General features: G+C 44.4%; 1 protein-coding gene across 2 annotated transcripts in view; it reads right to left on the bottom strand.

The window, feature by feature from the left end:
- Positions 1-2,359: 2,359 nt before the first annotated feature.
- Positions 2,360-17,579, bottom strand: part of CDKL1 (cyclin dependent kinase like 1) — a 34,050-nt gene continuing 18,830 nt past the window's right edge. Inside the window, exons 3-9 of one of the 2 annotated variants that reach the window (XM_073350202.1) lie at positions 16,423-16,495; positions 15,171-15,261; positions 13,777-13,977; positions 9,757-9,839; positions 7,588-7,644; positions 7,142-7,297; positions 2,360-3,433 (exon numbers count right to left, since the gene is read on the bottom strand). In XM_073350202.1, coding sequence (XP_073206303.1) covers positions 3,326-3,433; positions 7,142-7,297; positions 7,588-7,644; positions 9,757-9,839; positions 13,777-13,977; positions 15,171-15,261; positions 16,423-16,495 — 769 coding nt within the window. In that variant the 3' untranslated portion in view covers positions 2,360-3,325. The remainder of the gene's footprint in view (positions 3,434-7,141; positions 7,298-7,587; positions 7,645-9,756; positions 9,840-13,776; positions 13,978-15,170; positions 15,262-16,422; positions 16,496-17,579) is intronic. The other variant, XM_073350203.1, reaches the window with a different exon arrangement.

Genomic DNA, 17,579 nt, shown 5'->3' with positions numbered 1-17,579 from the left:
CAAAAGGGTTATAGTGCTTTTATGAATCCCTTCCAGGCTTCTGTGGGGAGGGCAAAGAAGGGCTTGCAGGGAATTGCCAGGGCAGGGGAGCAAGGTTCTTGCTAACTCCACAGTTGTATGTTGAGAGTTCCCAGAAGGGGAGAGTGAAAACTTCTATTCAGTCTCTTGACAGCCCTGAATGTTTCTTTTTTCTCTTCCACTCGGGGAATCTTTTCTGGGTTGTACCTGTTGCTTTTTCTCTCTCCTTTAAATCCTTTCTCCCTCAAATTTAATGCAGAGCAGAATGGAGAACATCCGTTGTTTGTCCCATTTGAACAACTTGTCCATTCTGAAAGACTCACTGACCTGTATCTTGGAGGGTATATGCTCAGCAATTTGGGGACAGTAAAGCTGAGCTGATATTTATTTTAGGATCAGTATGAAATGAAAGAATTAAAGTTAGCTTAAAGAACAGCCCTGACTAGTAAGTAGAAGGAAGGGCCTTGAAAATAGTGAATTATAAGGCTAGAAGGAATGAAGTAGAGAGGATGTCTGGTTCAAAGAATAACTAAAACATAAGGAAAGGTTTCTAAAAAGGCCTCTGACCAACAGGGATGATTGTGGATGGTTTTAAATAAGACTGAGATTGTGTCTTAAAATGACCTGCATGGTCCTTCCCACCCCACATATCAGTGTCATCTTAAAAATTAGGGCCTATATGAACCCAGATGCAAAAGAAATACTATTGGTCAGCAAGGAGAAGGGGGCAGAGAGAGGGAGGAAAGGCCTTGGGGAGAAATACAGTCTGATCTGGAATTAAGGATGAATTGTCTCAAATTGTTTTTTTAGCTAAAGTCAGTACTTGGCCATGCCATCACTTGTTTGTTAAAGCGCATAAAAAGTAAACTCTGAAAAGATTCATTGGCCGACCACGCTGGAGCTGACCAAGATGGGTCTAAGCACCCTGGGGTTTAGCCCATTCGTAAGTATCCTGATCAAATGATAAGTGTTGTGTTACTGTCTGGATATAGTAAATTGTTTACTATTTACGCTTTAGGCATGTTTAGAGCAATTGTATAAATACCATTTGGCCTTTGGATTTAACAAAGGAATGAATGGTTACATTAGTGGTGTGGTAATACTCTTCGTAAATAATAATAATTCCAACATTGGGTGCCTCTATTAGTGAACTCTGCTACTCAACTAGAAGGCTCTTCAGGAAGAAATATGGCCACAGAGGAGCGCTGAGTGGGAAGGGGGAATCTTTGAGGAAAAAATATAATCAGTGTAATTTTTTTAAACAGGCTATCATGTAGCCCCCTACAGCTGCTGCTCTCCCAGAATCCACGGATGGCAGGAGATAGTTTTAGTCTCTGCACTCTAGCTTTTTCCTTACCAGTGAGTGGGCTTTTCTACTGGAACAGGCCTTGGGATTTAATTAAGTGACGTATAGTGATGAGGGAAAATTAGAGAGACTGTTAGGGAAAGCAACAGCCTAAAACACTTTCAAGAAGATGCAAATGGAAGTGTCCCACTAATCTACTGTTAGGTGAAGTGTACTAGCAATTCCACCTACTTACAAGAGCGCTGGTGAAGGAGCCTTAGGACCCTGCTAGTATCAGCGGACCTGGTTTTTGATCTTACATACATAGATGTAACTTGACTTTCACAGATTACTCATACTTCGTCAGTACAAATGAGAGCAGAATCAAGCTCTGTGAGTTCCCTTGGGGTTTGTACTATTGGGTTTAGGCCAATCTCTGACTATTAGAGATCAGGATGAGGTAGGGGCAGATTATCTCACATCTGCCTTCTATGGAGTGCTCACATCTTCCTCTGAAGCATCTGACACAAGATTCTGGACTAGATGGACCTCAAGGGCTGATCCCGTGGCAATACCAATATTCCTACTCTTCAGAGGGTGGCCATGGCAGGAACTGTGCTTGGAATATGGAACTCCAGTACAGCCTACAGTTCACAAGATCAGGTCCATGATCTGACACACAGCCTACGTGCTACTTAACTATACAGCATAATTGCTCTGTTCTATCACAAAAATGCAAGGCTGGATGATTTATTCCTATATAAAACACTGAAATTTAATTTTTCCCCCTGAAAAAGGACATAACCAAGCAAATACATAGGGGACAATGCTTGAGATTAAATGATATAAAATGTATTAGTCCACTTATCTGAACATTAAAGTATAAAACAAATCCGTTAATCTGTCCTCACAAGACTGTCTGGCTATCTGCCCCACTAAAACAATGTCAAGTTTTTGAACTGCATTAGACCTCTGATAGTATTCAGAAGAATACTACTTTCTCTGGACTTCAAACAGCTGTGAATACTTCTGAGGTTGTACTACCGATATTAAAGACATACAAATAGAAAGGTGAGCTACATTAATTTTTATTCAGAACCAATAAAGTATTACATCCTGAGATTACACAAAGAAATGAGATTTATCCTAGTATAGATATTTAGGAGGCCTTCCTGCCCATTCCTTTCTAGTACTATAAACCACAGGTGAGCGGTTTCTGGTACTGATCAAACAACGAGTGAAATCTCTTGGTAATGCCAGAAAGGGAAAGGCAGGGGAAACCTAAAAGCAACAGCAAAGTTTTACTAAAAGAGTGTGTATCTATTTTATTGTCCCCGCCATCAGTGACAATGCTGTAGTCCACTGGGCATTCCATTACATTTACCTGAGGCTTTTCTAATGTTCCTAACACGTTATTTGCACTTAAAAAAATATATTTTACCATGTTCAGCCAATTGAGTGAATGCTCCAATTAGCTGAACAGTCTCCAGCCCCATTCTTACAAACTCACACAAATAACTTTACTCACACTGTGAGTCCCACTGTTGGTCCTGCTCATGTGAATTAAATTATGCATACGCATAAGTGTTTCAACTATCTAGTGCTGTGTAATATATAGTATATTTTTTCATTATTTTTAATGCTTTGACACAATGGGACTTTCTGAAACGAGTGTATTTGGCATGCTTTTGACTTTACTGCAGTCTGGAATACAGGCACTCAATGTGGTTTATTAAAGTCACATGCTGTAAGCAGTGGTTCTTGGTAATGCTGAACCACAAGATAATCACAAAACAAAAACAAAACACTTATGTTCTCCTTTATACATAGAATACTGATTAGCATGCAGCTCTGAACTCCCTATGGTGACACACCATAAACTAACTTCAGAGATCACTTATGTGCCTATTGTAAAATTTCCATTAATTTAGTTTTTCACAGTAAGTCTTCCTTTTAGAAACTGTTGAAGGCTTGCGCTTTGAACAATAAATAGCTCTCTCTTAGTAGTGACTTGCCGTCTTGTTAGATGTTGGGGAAATGGTAGTTTAATTTTCTTGTGTTGCTATACAACTTCTTGTTATCCAAAGCTGGTAAAATGTTACTGCTGGTTAACTGAGGCAGGTACTGTAACTAAAGCAGAAATCACAGTTTATACTTTCACAGGAATTTGAAGTAATTTTATGCATTTCATTTTCTAAATGATACTGTAAGCCATTTGAAAATATTTGCACTACATAAAACAATTTTGCACTTCGCACATTTAGAGACCCAGAGTAGATATGCATTTGTTCATGGGATTATACAACTTGCCTTGCAACAGCTCTTCAAAATTTTACTCAACCCATTTATCTTGAGCAAATAATTTATGTTCATATTGGGTTCTGGGGAGGTGGATGGGTGCAAGCCTGCCCATGGCAAAAGGACCCTCCCCCAGCCTAAGGGGAGGATCCACTGGGCCCAGGACTCACATAATTACGGGAGGCAACAGAAAAAACAAGGACAGGTGTGAGGGTCAAAGGGTCAAAAGTGGGGAACCTGAAGGGGACGCCGAGCAGAGTTGACAGGCAGGTAAAAGACTAGTATCATCATCAGTCAGTCACATGACAAAGGGGCATTGATTTGATCCATGAATTGTTTCCATCAGTCTTAACTTCAGCAGATGTGTGGGAAATTCCCACATCTGAGCCATTCTTTTTTAGGTGACAAATCTGAGGAACTGTCCCAGATTGAAGTGTCAGTAGAAGAAGTTTTGGAACAAACTGATACATTAAACAGTAATAAGTAGGGCTGACAGTGCAATTGAAACTGCGATGAATCACGATTAATTTTTTTGAGTGAATTGTATGAGTTAACTGTGATTAATCAACAGCCCTAGTAATAAGTCACCAGGACTAGATGGTATTCACCCAAGAGTTCTGAAAGAACTCAGATATGAAATCGAAGAACTACTAAGTGTGGTATGTAACCTGTCACTTAAATCAGATTCTGTACCAGAGGACTGGAGGACAGCTAATATGACACCAATTTTTAAAAAATGCTCCAGAGGTGATCCTGCCAATTACAGGCCAGTAAGTCTGACTTCAGTAACAGACAAATGGGTTAAAACTGTAGCAAGGAACAGAACAGATCAGCACATAGATGAACAAGATTTGTTGGGTGAAGAGTCAACACGGCTTTTGTAAAGGGAAATCATGCCTCACCAATCTATTAGAATTCTTCGAGGGAGTCAACAAACATGTCGACAAGGGTGATCCAGTGGATATAGTGTGCTTGGACTTTAAGAAGGTCCCTCACCAAATGGTCTAGACTTAAGCAAAGTAAGCAAGTCATGGATAAGAGGGAACATACTCTCATGGATCAGTAACTGGTTAAAAGAAAGGAAATAAAGGGTTGGAATAGCTGGTCAGTTTTCAGAATGGAGAGAGGTAAATAGTGGTGTCCCCCAGGGATCTGTATTGGGACCAGTGTTTCTCAACATATTCACAAATGATCTGGAAAAAGGGGTAAACAGTGAGGAAGAAAAATTTCCAGACGATACAAAATTACTCAAGATAGTTAAGTCCAAAGAAGACTGAAGAGTTACAAAGGGATCTCACAGAACTGGTTGACTGGGCAACAAATTGTTGATAAATGTAAAGTAATGCACAAGTGCAAAAATAATCCCAACTATACGTACAAAATGATGGGATCTAAGTTAGCCATTACCACTCAAGAAAGTGATCTCAGAGGAGGGATAGCTCAGTGGTTTGTGCATTGGCCTGCTAAACCCAGGGTTATGAGTTCAATCCTTGAGGGGGCCATTTAGGGATCTGGGGCAAAAATTGGTGATTGGTCCTGCTTTGAGCAGGGGGTTGGACTAGATGACCTCCTGAGATTCTATGATCTTGGAGTCATTGTGAATCGTTCTCTGAAAACATCTGCTCACGTGGCAGTCAAAAAAGCGAACAGAATGTTTGGCACCATTAGGAAGGGACTAGGTAATAAAACAGAAAATGTCATAATGCCACTGTATAAACCCCTGGTACATCCACATCCTGAATATTGCATGCAGATCTGGTTGCCCCATCTCAAAAAAGATACAGTACAAATGGCAGAGATACAGAGACGGGCAACAAAAATGTTTAAAGGTATGGAACAGCTTCCATATGAGGAGAGATTAATAAGACTGGGACTTTTCAGCTTGGAAAAGAGACGATTATATGATAAAGGTCTATAAAATCATGACTAGTGTGGAGAAAGTAAATAAGGAAGTTTATTTACTCCTTCACATAACAGAGGAATCAGGTGTCACCCAATGAAATTAATAGGCCACAAGTAAAAAACAAACAAAAGCAAGTACTTCACACAATTCACAGTCAACCTGTGAAACTAGTTGCCAGGGGATGTTGTGAAGGCCAAAACTATAATGGGGTTCAAAAGAGAATTAGATACATTCATGAAGGATCAGTCTAGCAATGGCTATGAGCCAAAATGGTCAGGGATGCAACCCAATCCTCTGGGTATCCATAGCCTCTGACTGCCAGAAGTTGGGAGTGGACGACAGGGAATCATTTGATGATTGCCCTGTTCTGTTCATTCCTTCTGGATCATTTGGCATTGGCCACTGTCGGAAGACAGGATACTGGGCTAGATGGGCCCTTGGTGTAACCCAGTGTGGCTGTTTCAGTGTTCCAGTGGAATGCAGCTGTTGTGGAAGGTCAGAAGGAAAGATGAACTCACAGATGGCTAGTGCAAATCCCTTGGAGGACTGAGAGCATCAATATTAGAGACCTTGGGCTGTACTGCAGGACAACAGGAAGCCAGTGTAGTGACCAGAACGCCTGGGTTATGTGTTCATGGCAACCTGTGTTGCCAAGCAGAGAGGCGGCTGCATTTGGTACGTCAGCGTTTATTCAGGGTGTGCAGTTTTATTGGCCGAGCGAAGCAAAGATCCAGAGGCTTGGCTTGACGGCATTTCTCTCTGTGTGTGTATGTATTGCATGCCCTTTGGAATGCCACATCTGACGAATTCCAAAATGTCAGCGAATGGTCTAGGCACCACGGGGCAGAACACTAGTAATTTTGGTAAAAATCAGAAACTGGAAGGAGGAAAGGGAAGCGGGGAGAGCGGACTCGGAGCCCTGGCACCTAGTTAGTAGAGCCAGCAGTTTCAATCATCTCTGCAATTGTCTATAGAGAGACAAGCCAGCTGATGGCAGCTCTTACACCTACCAGCATCACCACCATCCCCATCTCAGCTCTGCCCGGCCTCCAGTACAGTTTCAAATGCTGACCCCTTGAATGACTTATCTCCCAGGCAGAAAGAAATGAGTATGATGGTAGGGAGGGCACAGAGCCTCTGTTCCGGGGGCAGGAGGGGGTGGGAATAGTTTCAGGGAGTCCCTGAAACAGAGGAGGGTGGCACACAGGAAGCTTGTGGGGGAGGGATGCAAGGAGCTGCTGGGTTGTGCGAAGAGCTTACCCCGCAAAGCAAGAGAGCATGAGCTAGTCTGAATCTAATAACTCTCATGACAGCGTTCTGTCAGGCATTTTCATTTCTAACTGGCTCTGGCTAATTACACTTGTCTCCTGTTCACCCCTCAGTGTCTCAATGAAGATCTGGCCTGAAGTTCAGATTGCACTGGGCTGGCTTGTTAGCAAGGCAGGTAATTGTCTTCTTGGGTTACAAGTCAGAACCACCCATTTCTGCAGCCCACTGCTGGTCTGATCTGGGGGGATCCTCATCTCCCTGAAAACTGCAGGTGTAGGAACTCCAGCTCCTCCAGCTGGAAGCTACAAAAGGGAAACAAGCTCCTACCTGAGGCTATGGGGCACTGAACACTACGAAGTAAATCTTACCCCTGGCATGTGCTTTCGAGTTGGCCGGGTTGGTTTCCGAGTGGCTTTTTCATGTTCCCTTCCCAAATCTCCTGTTTCTCTCATGCTGTCAAAGTACGGATGTTGCAGTAACTGTTCACATGTGAGCCTCTCAGCAGGGTCCATATGAAGGCAGCCCTAAGCAAACGTCATACAGCTAAGGATCACACAGGTGGTCTTTTTGTGTTCAGTGGGGTTACAACATTACAGATGTTAAAAGCAGCTGGTTTTAATGAACATCTGTGGGCTCTGGGGTTTCTTTAATGGATCCTTGGAGTCCGCGTTTTCCAGGGTTAAGAGTCAACACAGAATTCCCCAAGCCATGTCACACACGCAGGTGGCTAACACTGAATTATCCTTCTCTTGGATAATCTACATAGAGATTAAGTGTGAACTCAGTACTTCACCACAGACTGTACTTCGCTTACCTTCATTAGTCCTAGCGCAGGATATGAAATGTTAGGGAATTTCAATTCTAGTGGCTCCTGGGGGGGGGAAGTATATTTACATTAGTAACTGTTTCAATTATCAGGGTGTCATCACGAACGTGCTTTCCACACCACATGATTAGGGCCCTACCAAATTCATGGTCCATTTTGGTCAAATTCACAGTCATCGGATTTTAAAAATCATAAATGTCACGAGTTCAGCTATTTAAATCTGAAATTTCACAGTGTTGTAATTGTAGGAGTCCTGACACAAAAAGGAGTTGGGGGGGGGGTCACAAGGTTATTGTGGGGGGGGTTGCAGTATTGCTACCCTTGCTTCTGGCTGCTGGGGGCGGTGGCGCTGCCTTCAGAGCCGGGCAGCTGGAGAGCGGCAGCTGCTGGCCCTGGGAGCCCAGCTCTGAAGGCAGAGCCGCAGCCAGCAGCAGCGCAGAAGTTAGGATGGCCAGATAGGATATTGCCACCCTTACTTCTGCCCTGCTGCCTGCAGAGCTGGGCCCTTAGTCAGCAGCCGCCGCTCTCCGGCCGCCCATCCCGGAAGGGAGACCAGATTTCACGGTCTGTAATGCATTTTTCATGGCCAGGAATTTGGTAGGGCCCTACATATGATGCATTCATCATCTCTTTTCACTTCCAACTCAGCCTATTTCACAATCAACGGCATTTTAAAGATACTTGAGTACACAGTTACCGAATAAACACACACTGATTGAATAACAATTTGCTTATTGTTTTGTTCGGTTTGCTCCTGGCACCCACATTTTTCTGCAGTCATGGCTCATGATGATCTGAATCCAGTATATCCAGTGTTAGATAAACTGAAAGGAATTTTATAGAGGATTAAAGACAAGGAACAACAAAATAACAAAAGTCTCTGAGGATTAAACCACGAGAAAATATTAAAGTAATTACACATGTATTGATCATATAACAATAACTAAGATGGAATAAGAACCATCTGCAAGTATCAGATGCAAGTAAACACCAAGAAGAGGAATTGTTTAGAAGTCTGAGTGAATCAGATTAGGGGTGAGAGGATAAAAATGATCAAAGGAAAGTTTAAACCGATCAGATTGGAAAACCAACCAAACAAGACATGACTGAGCTAAAGTCACCTAAAAAACAGTCTCCCAGTGGATATGGCAAGAGCCCTCTTTGGGTCACTGAACACTGGACTGGACAGACTTTCAAGTACATACTGCAGGGAACAATCCCAAACAAGCAGAGGGACAAGCAGAGCTGGTAACAAGGGGCTTTTCCATCTCTGGTTTCTGTTGGCCTGACCCTACAAAGTAGAGTTCTGCAACCCAACCCAAATCTGATGGGACCCCACTGGAAACACCAGGTTGTGGTCGGGTTGGGTCAGAAAACAACCTGACCCTCTCGGGCTCAGGCTGGGTCGGGTTCCCTCCCCCTGCCTGTGGGGTCGGCACAGCAGCGGCTGTGTGTCCTGCTCCTGCAGGCCATGCAACACACCCTGCAGGGTGAGCATGCCAAGGAGTCGGGGCACCTCTTGCTCGGCAATGCACACACAGTGCAGCAGAGGGCAGCAGCTGGGGCTGCTGCCAACCCCATGGGCAGAAGGTGGCAGCAACACTGACTCAAGTTTGGGGGAAGAACCAGACTTGGGTCAGAAAACGACTTGGCCCTCTTGGGCCCACAATGGGTGGGTTTGGGTCCAGTTGGGTTTAAAAATTAAGCCCACGCAGACCTCTCCTACAAAGACTCATGCTCATGAGTTGAATGGCACTACTCACATGCTTAAAGTGAAGCACGTGTTTCAGTTTTTGCAGAATCGGGGCCTACGACCTGTCCGCGTTTGGCGTTTGCTGTGTCCAATAGCAATGATCGCCTCAGTGTAGCACTTTTCATGCGGAATACTGACGGGTCAGGATCAATGGCTTTTAGCTGTGCCACAGGCCATCAGTTCCTTCCATCAGGTCATTAATCCCTAGGAAATGCCTTGAATCTCAATCAGTTATCGCTTAATTGGAGCCCTGCACGCAGCTCTGTGAACAACAACCTAACTACACACCCCAGGAGAGTCAAAGCAAGAACACTTCTCTATCCAGAACACAACCATCTCATTTGCATAGCATACAAATTGCTAATTAGTGTTGGACTCAAGTCAAGTGTGTAGGGCACTCTCACCTTGTTCTCTGGATCTGGAATTCGCACCCCACTGAAGAACTGATTAGTGCTGAATACTTGCTGATGCCTGGGAATAAGATCCCCTTTAATCAAAAATAAAAAGCCAAGTCAGGTGAATTAGATATTTTACTAGGCCACATTTTCCAAGTTTACCCGGTAGCAAGGCTGAAACTACACTCGAGAAGATTTTTAAATAGATATCCTGGCATCAAGAGAACGAATACAACATTCACTTACAAAAACTAATCATTCATCTTGACCTCACTGATTAAAAGTCTTGATCACTTTTAAAACTATCACTATGTTGCAATGAATTGGCTAGTTCATGCTACTTTACTAGATGGGATCAGAACTGCTCAACTGTGTGTCATTGGCCTTAGACCGATAATTGCTAATGGAGAGTCTTTTGTAGCAGAAGTGATAGAAGCCTGTGCTTTTGGAGCAGGAGAGCCAACCTTCAATCTCCACTGCTACCACCAGGGTCTGAATTTCCACGCTTTGTGCGTAGTGACAATCAAGCCATGGTTGCCTGGGGGATTTATTTTTCAATATTAATGCCTGGTTAGTTTTTTTCCTTCACTGTTTGGCAGTTTACATCACGCTGGCAAATTGTGAGTCCCACAGCCTAAAAGGCACTTCACTATAGCAGCAAGGAGCATATCGTGCAAGGGCAAAGGCGTGCCCATAAATAAAGCACCTATACTGGTATCACGGCCTGGCAGTACTCTAAAGGGCAAGTCTTTGGTTGGTTGACCATAAACAGAGATGCGTGTCCACGTGCGAGAGCTAGAGGGTGCTGCATGAACAGCTGTGAGATCAGGCTGCAGGACTCAAAGCCAAGCCGTGCTGTCCTGATGTGTACGGGGTACTCTAACACAAGGCAACACTGGAGATGCTGCGTATACATTTATTAAGAAAACAAATCAACCAGTAACTCCCCTGCTCAAACCTAAGAAGATGGAACAGTCCCCTGCTGTAATGAATGACTGGCAAGAGCTACTGCTTGTTTTGGGCTTTCCTGCATCGTTGGCGTAAGACGTGCTTTGTTCACAATGGGGGCTAGAAAGGTTATGCCAGCCCAGCGCTCAGATGAATGCTGTGTTTCAACACTTTCAAAGACAGGGGCTTTGCTCATGCTGTTCGTGACAATGGGCCCTTCCTTTATGAACACTGGAAGGGGTACAGGCTAGGGAAGATGGTCACTCTCTTATTAAAATGTGATTTTATATTTATAACCTTCCTTTTGGATAGCCCTGAACAGACAATCATTGGGCAAGAATGGGCTGAAATGCAGTAACAGGCATATGTTAGAGCCACGCTCTCCCCAAGAGGGTTTCATAAGCCCTGTCTGCAGCCCCTGTACTTATGAAAGAGCAGCTGGGATTGATCTAGCTGTTAAAATCGAACCACTAACCCAGGGTTAACATAGTAATGAAACCACCGTAAGAACATAGCTTTGATCAAGTAGCTCTCCAAGGCAAATCATTCCTTAACCTGCCTTCTTTCCACAGCCTGGATCAAAAGGAAATCTTTCTGAGCCGAAAGCCCATTCTTACAAGAAGTTGTAACTTTCCTAAAGCTTAAGAGGGAGCATTCCAGAAACTGTAGCAATCAAATCATGACTATGATTGGTTTTACCTATATTGGATAACATGTATTTTATCTATTAAAAGGACTAATGGACTTTTACATGATTTTCTAAGTTACTCAATAAGAAAATATGAATCTTGATCTACCCAAGAATCACATATGAAAAAGCAGGTTTGTTTTTTCCTGGAGCTGAGAATCCACTCCATATATTACACACCAATGTGAAACAAAAGCAGTAAGAGCTGGTTAATTCCCACCTAAAACTTTTAGGTGTCCCTAATGACACACATTAATACTGATCTATTAAAATCCCAAATTCTAAATCCAAACCAGACTAATGATGCCTTTGTCGCTAAGTAATCGACAGCTGCGAGAATCACAATCATTCACTGTTTGCAGTGTCTTCCTCTGGATATTCTGACCCTTTTACAAAATACATTTTACTGAGACTTCTCCCTAACTGTAATTAGCCAAGTCCAATTAGTCCTTACACAGAGGCACGGAGATGCCACAACTGCTGGGAAATAGTACGGCTGTTTCCAATCTTCATACAGTCCAGACGGGATGATGAAAACAGGGGAGAGATTCACATTTTCCGGAGAGTTTGAGGTGCAGAAGGAATATGTTGTTGGTTTTTTTAAATAAATTTTAAAAGGCTTCTATAAAAAAAGCTTTCCCTGGATAAAAACAAAGAATCGAAAGGATGGCAAAGGCTACAGCTACTGCAGATGCAGCTCAAGGGGAGAGCAGGGGTGTCCAGGGAACAGACACCAAAATAACTATAAAAAGAACAGGAGGACTTGTGGCACCTTAGAGACTAACAAATTTATTTGAGCATGAGCTTCTGTGAGCTAGCTGTAGCTCACGAAAGCTTATGCTCAAATAAATTTGTTATAAGGTGCCACAAGTCCTCCTGTTCTTTTTGCGGGTACAGACTAACACGGCTGCTACTCTGAAACCTGTCAAAATAACTACGGCTCACATCAAACTGCAGCAACACCTATCAAAGGAAATCCTCCCAGTGGACTCTCAATCAGGTCCACGGTGCTCAGATGCCATGGTGATGGGCTTACAAATCTACATGGACTAGAACACAGGGAGTCTCATCCAGGGCCCTGGGAAGACCAGACACAGTGGCATGAGGCCTGTTCTAAACCTGGGGGAATGGCAGTGGGAGGGCTCCTTGGAGAGGAGAGAGGGAGATAAGGCCTTAAGCAAATAATTCACAACAAATAATCTGCCTCATTTCACCTCTTTATTCCTGTTCAGGAACAGATGGCAAAATTCTCAGCTCTACTCGTTCCAAGTCAGGCCCAGGTTTTGCCCGAAAATACGGTTCTGCCGATGGCTAGTAAGCGCTCCCTGGAGTCTGCAGCACTAGTCATTTACACAAATCACACTCTACTGTTTCTGTCCCCAAAACTGGGCCACGTAGCTAACTGAACCTCGCCCTCTAAGGGGCAGATCCTGCAGCAGGCTCCATGCAGGCAAACCCCTGTGCCCATGTGGGGCCAGCTGCTGGTTTGGGGGCCTGACATACTAATGTGTGCTCGGAGCATACAGCTGAACTTAAAATTCACTGTCAGTGAGTATTTGCTTCGGGAAAGTTGGATCTCTTGAGAATGACTGGGAGGTAAATATGAAAGACTCAGAAATGCAATGGAATCAGAATTGGCTATCTTCCGGTTATTCCACTATTCACGTAGCTCATTAAAAACCACCACCACCTCCGTATCCCTAGTCCATGGAAGTGTCCTAGAATGACTTAACAAGTGGGTGACCAACTTAAATCCTGGAGAAAGACTGCAGGAGCCCCTGGGCAGCACCTGCGACCTCGAGTGTATGTTCTTGCAAACACATGCATGGGGACAGGGCCCGTTCCCCAAGAAATGCTGGGTAAACCTAACTGCCACCGAAGTCAACAAGAATACAAGCAACCCTAGTAACATTCTTCTTCTTCGGAGGTTCACCCGTGCTCCCATTCACTCCAGGGGGAGTTGTGGGGATCAGGCCCATCGTGACCAAGACAAAGTTAGACAGCTGAAAAGTTATTTACTTTCTCTTTATTTGCATACGCATTGCTGCAGTTCAGTTGGGATTCTAAAGTGCAATTTGCTGCTAAGCTCAGGACTGCTAAGTGTGTTTGCACAGGGATCATTGTGCTGTACTCCGACATACCATTTCCTGCTGTGACTCAAAACAGACCAGTGACCATTGCATGAGTGTGAAATAAAGCAACACACCTGGAGGAGGACTTTGATCTGCGCTCTGAACTGATAATCGGAGACTTTCCTAAGATACAAGTGTTGGCTGGATTCTGATTTGCATAATAATCAGGTTTGTCCGGTACTTGCACTCTTTCCATTATTGGTTAAACAGGATGATTAGAGAGGAACGTGGCTGAAACCTCACTGCACGGGGACAACTTACCCAAGGTTCTCCTTATTAGGTACAGCTGGTCCACATCTGATTTTCCAGGCCACAAGGGGACACCTGACAACAACTCTGCAAAGACGCAGCCTATTGCCCAGACATCCACGGGAGGGCCATATTGAGTATCTCCTACAAGTAACTCAGGAGAACGGTACCATCTGGTAGCCACGTAGTCTGTGTAATAATCACTAGGTCCAGCTAGATTGTGGCCAGGAAGGATAGAAATAAATAGAAATCTGGGATCAGAATTATTAAAGGAAAGGTAATGAGCATGTTGCTTATCATCTCTCTCAGACACTGCTATAGTAATGGTCATGAAGGTCATCCTTGCAGCATCGCATGGTAGAAACCAACATGGTCTACTGCACTTATTCAGAACCCAACTTTGCAATGCTCATGACCCGGTGCAATCAAAACAATATTTTCCTGAAATCAGGCTACGCACCACTCCTCCGAGAGGGCGCTGCCAGTTCTCAGCTCTCAAACCCCAGGTCGCTTGTCTGGAGAAACAGGCAAACCGAAGGGTCACAAGATTATTATTATTATTATGGGACAAGCGAAGCCGCCATTCCCGGGCGAGGTCCTTTTGCAAACCAAGCCCCTCCTGCGATAACAAGACTCTGCCTTAAGTGGAGGTTCTCTGTGGAAACAAACAACACCGCAAGAGGGTTTTCATGTGTGTGTGGGTATCCCAAAGACAAAGTGCGCCTGTCACAAGGCGGCACTGGCCCTTCAAGAGGAAAAAGGCTCGTGCCCTTGCGACTCATCAGCTGACCCCAGCTGGGCTCCAAAGAGAACACCTGGCCCCAGGCAAGAGGTCCCTGAAGGAAGTCAGGAGGGGCAGGTGAGAGCTGCCTGAGGAGGACAGAAGACCCAGGAAGAAACTGTACCGGCTCTTCACGGCTGCTCCTGAGAGCCATTGGGAAGAGCCAAAAGTTGATGGCGGGGCCTGGCCAGAGCTGGGGATCCCCTGCCGTGTTGCAGGAGAGCTCGTGAGAAGGCTTGTGGGAAGAACCAGCCCGACTAGGAGAAGCTGAGGCGAAAACAAGAGGGCCGGTGCTGGAGGGTGGATACCGGGAATCAGGGCAGAGAGGCCTGGGTGAGTGTAGCCTTGTTTTGCTGGTGGAGGTTTGTGAAGAATTGCTTTTACTATGAGGGATTTGTGGACCTTGGAACTTTATATGAGTAAAACGGCTTGAATTTGCTGCATGAGAGAATATTCCTTTGCATGGGTTGTATAGAGGGGAAATGGAGGCAGGGAAACTGAGGCAAGTGCACTTATTCCAGGCAGGACTGCCCTCAGACAGAGTCCTTAACAAAATGTAAATAGCAGGTCAAACACTTTGTGTTTTAAAAGCACATACTACATGGAAGAAGTTAACTGCACTTACTTAATATGCGAGCAAATCCAAAGTCACAAAGTTTAATGACAGCATGCTTAGTTATTAGGATGTTTTCTGGCTTCACATCCCGATGTATGCACTGGAAACACAAACAAGTGAATCAGGAGCAAGTATCTAAATCTGGAACAAGTTAATTCTGCCACATTCCCATTGCTGAGCACTCCATCAGCTTTAACCCAACACGCATCGTTAACAGAAGATGATAAGATTCTTCAACTGGTAAAGCAGCATCCTGCTGGGTCCTACAATAACCTGGTCTTTCACTTCACACTTGGGATAAGATACTATGCACATCCACAATTTCAGCTGCATAGTTCTGCATCGCTAGACAACCCCCATGCGACTCAAGTGGCCCAGTGTGAAATAATGGAGCGGCATGATGGACATTCCCAGAGCTCTTTACATGTGCAAGGTTTACTGTGCAGACTAGCACCAAATACAATCCATCAATTTAATGGTGGAGGGATGAAAGGAAGAGAGAGAAAAAGAGACAAAACAACAAATTCTGCAAGCCAGCTAGGCAGGCTGCCAAGTTCCTGTGGCTCCACGGTTCTACTAGTGGAAACAAAATGTTTGTTCCAAAGAAGCCTCCCTCCCACCTCTTATATCAGCCCTCTGCAGATAAATAAAAACAAAGAAAATACCAGCTAAGCTCGCAGTAAGAAGCACCTCCGATAAGCAACTCTCTCACTGAACCAGGCTGCAAATGAGGAGCTAAAAGCATGCCTTAGGTTTCCTGTACAATTTTTATTCAGCCTAACACTACGATTCACCTCCCGAAAGCAGAGGTTAGCTGGTCCCTTAGCACAGATCTTAGCATGTGTAACTTTTGTAACTTTTCATTAGGGGCCTGATCCAACACCCACTAGAGTCAATAGAAAGACTTTCATTGAATCCAGTAGGTGCTGAATCAGGCCTTGAATGACTAGATATCAGGCCTGTTCTCTGCACGTGGCTCCGATTGGTGACAGTTCTCACAGAAGGACACACTGCTACAAGCTATTGTTTAGGTGGGAAGCTCACCTGAAGTTATTAGCATAAAATCATTCTGACAATGAACCTCAGGGATCTAAATAATGAATAAAATATTCCGGAGCTTGTGGCAACATCTATAAAAAGATGACAAAAATCTTGTTGACTCCCCTGCACAGAGTATACCAGACCTGGGAGATTGTAACAGAATCTGTACCTGCTTCAAAGCAACACTCTGATATACAGTGCTAGTGTTTATGGGACTTACATTGTGTTTATGGCAAAAGTTTACAGCTTGGAGGGTCTGCCAAGTTATGCTCTTCACGAGATGCTCTGGGACCCTGTTTTAAAAAAGCACACAGAGAAAATTTATTTTTAAAATGACATTAGGAGAAAGGACTTAAACTTAAATGCCAGCAAAATTTAATGCCATCTACATCCAAAGCAGTCAGGAAGTACAGTTCCCCCAGCCCAACACTTTGGGACCATTTACACTACAGACTTCACTTAATAGAGACAAGTTACAAGAAATACAGATTTAATGCTCAGCCTAGCCACTCTATAAGTACGGGAACTCGGAGGAAAGTCCACCCACGTTACTGACAACTGAAGCTTTTTCTGTCTGTTGCCCGTCTACTCTCCCCACATCTCTATGCTGCAGACAGAAACTCTTTATGGAGTTCTACAGAGACCCCTTTTGGCATGTAAACCTCTTTTATAACATGAGGTTACAAATACAGCTGTTAAGTCTATAACAGATTCAAGGTCTGTCCTGAGGGGCACTATGTACTTTCTAGCGCTATTCCAAGCGCTGAACAGATTCAGACGAGCGCTGAGGGGCCTTGTGATTTCAGTTTACAGTGACAAGACACAAAGATTTATACCAGCTGAGCCCGATCCAAGGTTTTTGTGCCATTCACATCTAGCCGACATTGCGTCTGCCCCCTGGCAAACAGACACTGATGCGGGCTGGTTACTGGCGCCTCCTGTCCTGTGACTAGTCTCATCATTCACATGTCCTGCACCATTAACTCTTCTGACATCCTACGAACAATGCCAACGGCCAGTCTACAGTGGCTCTCCCCTGCCGGTGCCGGAGACAGAGAGACAAATCACAACACGGAGGCCACCTCTGACTTGTGATACTGTCAGATCACTAGGTCACCCACGCCAAGAGAGTGAACGTTGAGCAAAGGAGAGAGGAAGGGTTTGCTCTGTTCCCTCCCATCTCTTTAACTTCAATGGCAAACAAACATTTTAGAGAGGGGACATTTTTGTTAAAGATTCAGCACCCGCCTCCCCACAGTTATGGGGCCGACAGTCCGTACACAGTTATGGGGCCGACAGTCCGCATCCAGACATTCATGAGGTCCCCCAGCCACACCAGGCAGGGCAGAGCTGACAGTCCTGTGGTTTCAAAGGCCC

Source organism: Lepidochelys kempii, chromosome 6, assembly GCF_965140265.1.
Source record: "Lepidochelys kempii isolate rLepKem1 chromosome 6, rLepKem1.hap2, whole genome shotgun sequence".
Taxonomy (NCBI): Eukaryota; Metazoa; Chordata; order Testudines; family Cheloniidae; genus Lepidochelys; species Lepidochelys kempii.
The sequence above is the reverse complement of the archived record's forward strand: the minus strand, read 5'-3'. Positions and strand labels throughout refer to the sequence as shown.